General features: G+C 36.5%; 1 protein-coding gene across 1 annotated transcript; it reads right to left on the reverse strand.

The window, feature by feature from the left end:
• Positions 1-769: 769 nt before the first annotated feature.
• LOC108380474 (uncharacterized) lies at positions 770-2,776 on the reverse strand. Its single transcript, XM_017636845.1, has 2 exons — positions 1,715-2,776; positions 770-1,350 (listed from the first exon to the last, which is right to left on the reverse strand). The coding sequence occupies exons 1-2, from the start codon at positions 1,968-1,970 to the stop codon at positions 860-862; spliced, it is 747 nt and encodes a 248-aa protein (XP_017492334.1). The 5' UTR covers positions 1,971-2,776; the 3' UTR covers positions 770-859.
• Between the last annotated feature and the right edge of the window lie 428 nt (positions 2,777-3,204).

Raw genomic sequence — 3,204 nt, forward strand, 5'->3', positions numbered from 1 at the left:
TAAATCGAATATTTTTCGTAATATTTTAACGAAAGTCTTAAAATATTTATATGAATTTTATTAAATCCGGTGGAAAAAACGCTACTTTTTTTTGGTGAGCATGTGCAGGGTTGTCCAAAAAAGTAAAGCCGGAATTTTAATGCTCCTCCAAGGATTAATCTGTACCGAAAAAAAATAAACCCCATTTTTTGATTTCGAAATCAAAAAATAATTAGAGGTCGCTCAAAGCACACAAAGTTTTCCATGTAATTTTTTAAGGGGAAAAAATCACTTTTCTTAGAAATGGCATAGAATTCTTGAAAATCAATATTTTACAATCGGATAACTATGGTTCACTTCAAGAGACCTCCAATAATAATACCGAATTGTTTATTTAACCATTTTTTATTACTAATGATTTTTGAAAATTTCTCCATTGCATTTTCAGGCATTTTTGGCGGACCTATAAAATATAGTTAGTATTATTTTTTTTCGGTATAAAACAATCCTAGGGGGTGAGAGTATTAAAATTCCGACTTTACTTTTTCACAACTATTTATGGATTACCCTAATGTATATGCATGCAAGTATATAGAGTAGTTGCCTATAAGTTAGTACATAACTAATATGCATATATGTATATATATATCGTCACCTGTAATGTAAAAAGACGTAACAACATCGCAACTGAAATGGAAAAAGTCGTGACTAATATTTTTTTTTTTTTTTTATAAAATTTTATGGGAGTAATTCGATGAAATCCATTATATAAATCAAAAAGTGAATTTTGAATTTTTTATTAGTTATGACTTTTTGCACTGCAGCGTTGATGTTTGTTGCGTCTGTTTGAATTTCAGGTGACGATATGTACATACATAGATCACTGCGAATCCTCGGCTGGTGTTGCTAATTTGATATTTGCAAGCGCATTCACCGCATTTGCAAAGGTGACCGATGGACGCACCACAGAACTCGATGGCCGAATCACAGAACCCGATGGCCGAATCACAGATGGTTCCTGCTTGACGTTAAAACTCTCTACATTAAACGATGTTAATTTTGTGGTCGAAGTGGCAACCGATTTTGTGGAAGCATTTGCGGATTTATTCAAAACATTTGACTCGCAATCAATTGTATTTCGCGACATCTGCGGCGGCCTCTGCTTCATCTTGCGTCCACTGCTAGCATACAATTCATGTTCGCTGGTACACCTCGATAAAGGGTTTATCATTGGTATTTGTGATAGACGATCATAATACTTAATTAATTTATATTGCTCCTTATTCATGTTGCTCTTCTTGCCACACTTTTCGAGTTCTAAGGCCACATAGGCTAGGTAAGTTGGGGCCAGTGTGACAATGATACGCAGCGCTGCATGGGTGATAGCGGTTGGCGGGGACGGATATTGATTGTGATCGCGTTGAAACGAAATGTCGTCGATTGTGGGTGTGGAATGAGCACACAAACCATTGCGCAAATTCAAACAGCATGGAAAATAGTAATATGTTTAAAATATGAAAATCAAAGGTGCAAAATATTTAAACATTAACAATTTTATGCCGAAGTCCACCATCAGCCAAGCAACAACCTTCATCAACTCAAAATCATATCACAAATTATATGTATGCTAGCTAGACACGTACGCCGAACATTGAAGGCTGCTGCAGCCTGTGGCCATAGAACCTGAAGCACAACAATGGATCGCTGCAGCTCTATTCAAATTAGTAAACTTAACCTGTTTTCGTCTTGCGTTCATTTATACCAGACGTTGAGCGCAACAAAATGCTGCTATGAGCTCTGTTCGGCGCATTGTCCTTGGAATCCACACTCATTATGGTTGAGAGCGCCGCATGCGCCACGGGCAGATTATCGTAGAGGCATACATAAATTCTATGGCTGATGTAGACTACGATGAAGCAAAGGATAATGACGAGCAGCGAAATGAAAGCGTACGCCAATATGGTGGGTATGTAGACGATAGTGTCCAGCATTTTTTTTTTGTTTATTGAATGATTTGCTCTGCACAAAATTTAGTAGTTCCTCTGCGATGCACACTCAAATCCTGGGTATGCAGTTTTTAGTTGATTTATTTTAAATGTTTGTCAATAAAATTTTAATATTATTTATTTATTATTGTCACTTGATTTCAATTCTTTATACACATGTATGTTCGAATAATGTTCTATTTTCAATTATTTCCAATGATCAATTCATTACAGTTCAATTAATTGCAAGTCACTGTGCGCGAAAACGTTCAAATTGCTCTCAAGTAACTATTAGCGGTGTTGACTTTTTCAATTGTGCAAACAGCAAATAAATCTTTTAACCATATGTTCTTATTTATATTCAAATGCATGCGCCTATAAATGAAAAGCAAAAACACAACTCTTCTTTTATCTCCGTTCCACGTAGTGTTCCGCTCAAACGCCCGCAAGTGACTGACTTTTCCTTCAATGCTTTGTGCATGGTTTTTTTTGTTTGTGTCGTTGACTGGCTCGCTTGTTGACTGTTAAGGAACATTCTTGTCCATTCATTGTCTCGTTTGTTCGCGAGAGTGCACCCACTTCTCTATCAGCAGTTGAGTGGACACAGAACCCGTAGAGCGTGCGCTCAGTGAGCTAAGTGGAAGTGGCACTGATTGCCATTATGCGCTCTGCACTTGCCGCTGTTTATGTCATTTTACCGTTGATGCACAGCAAACGGCTCGCGAGCGCTAAGTTCGGAAACTGGTAGGCCTAGTTGGTGCTATACGATTATGGTTTGAATGAAGCAATGCAGTTAAAAAAATGGCAATTAATTGTACGTTTTTTACTTTAATACATACTAGTGTTCGCCCAGCGGTTGAAATTCAACCGCTAAAATTAAGGATAGTTTATGTGAGTTGAGTTGAGCTGAAATAAAATTTGTTGGAATGGGGTAAGTGGAGGGGAGTTTAGCTTAGTACTTAGCATAACATAACATAGAATAGCATTAGATTCAATAACATAACATATGTAGCATAACACATCACAATATAACATCGCACATTCTTCAGTTGTATTTCCTTTTTATCCCTATCACTTTCTTCCTCTCTATCTTTGTCTCTATCGCTTTTAATGTTTATGTTTATGTTTATCTACACCTTCATGTTCATGTTCATGTTCATGTTCATATTCATGTTCATGTTCATGTTCATGTTCATGTTCGTATTCATATTCATATTCATATTCATCTTCATCTTCATCT

Source organism: Rhagoletis zephyria, unplaced genomic scaffold (assembly GCF_001687245.7).
Source record: "Rhagoletis zephyria isolate East Lansing unplaced genomic scaffold, Rhagoletis_zephyria_1.1 Rzeph_scaffold_19370, whole genome shotgun sequence".
Taxonomy (NCBI): domain Eukaryota; kingdom Metazoa; phylum Arthropoda; class Insecta; order Diptera; family Tephritidae; genus Rhagoletis; species Rhagoletis zephyria.

What these genes read in the sequence shown, in the direction of transcription:
- LOC108380474 (XM_017636845.1), bottom strand. Translation starts at nt 1,970, where the DNA reads ATGCTGGACACTATCGTCTACATACCCACCATATTGGCGTACGCTTTC. An exon ending in TGAACGCAAGACGAAAACAG is followed by an intron (nt 1,351 to 1,714) that starts GTTAAGTTTACT and finishes TCACCCATGCAG; the next exon opens with CGCTGCGTATCATTGTCACA.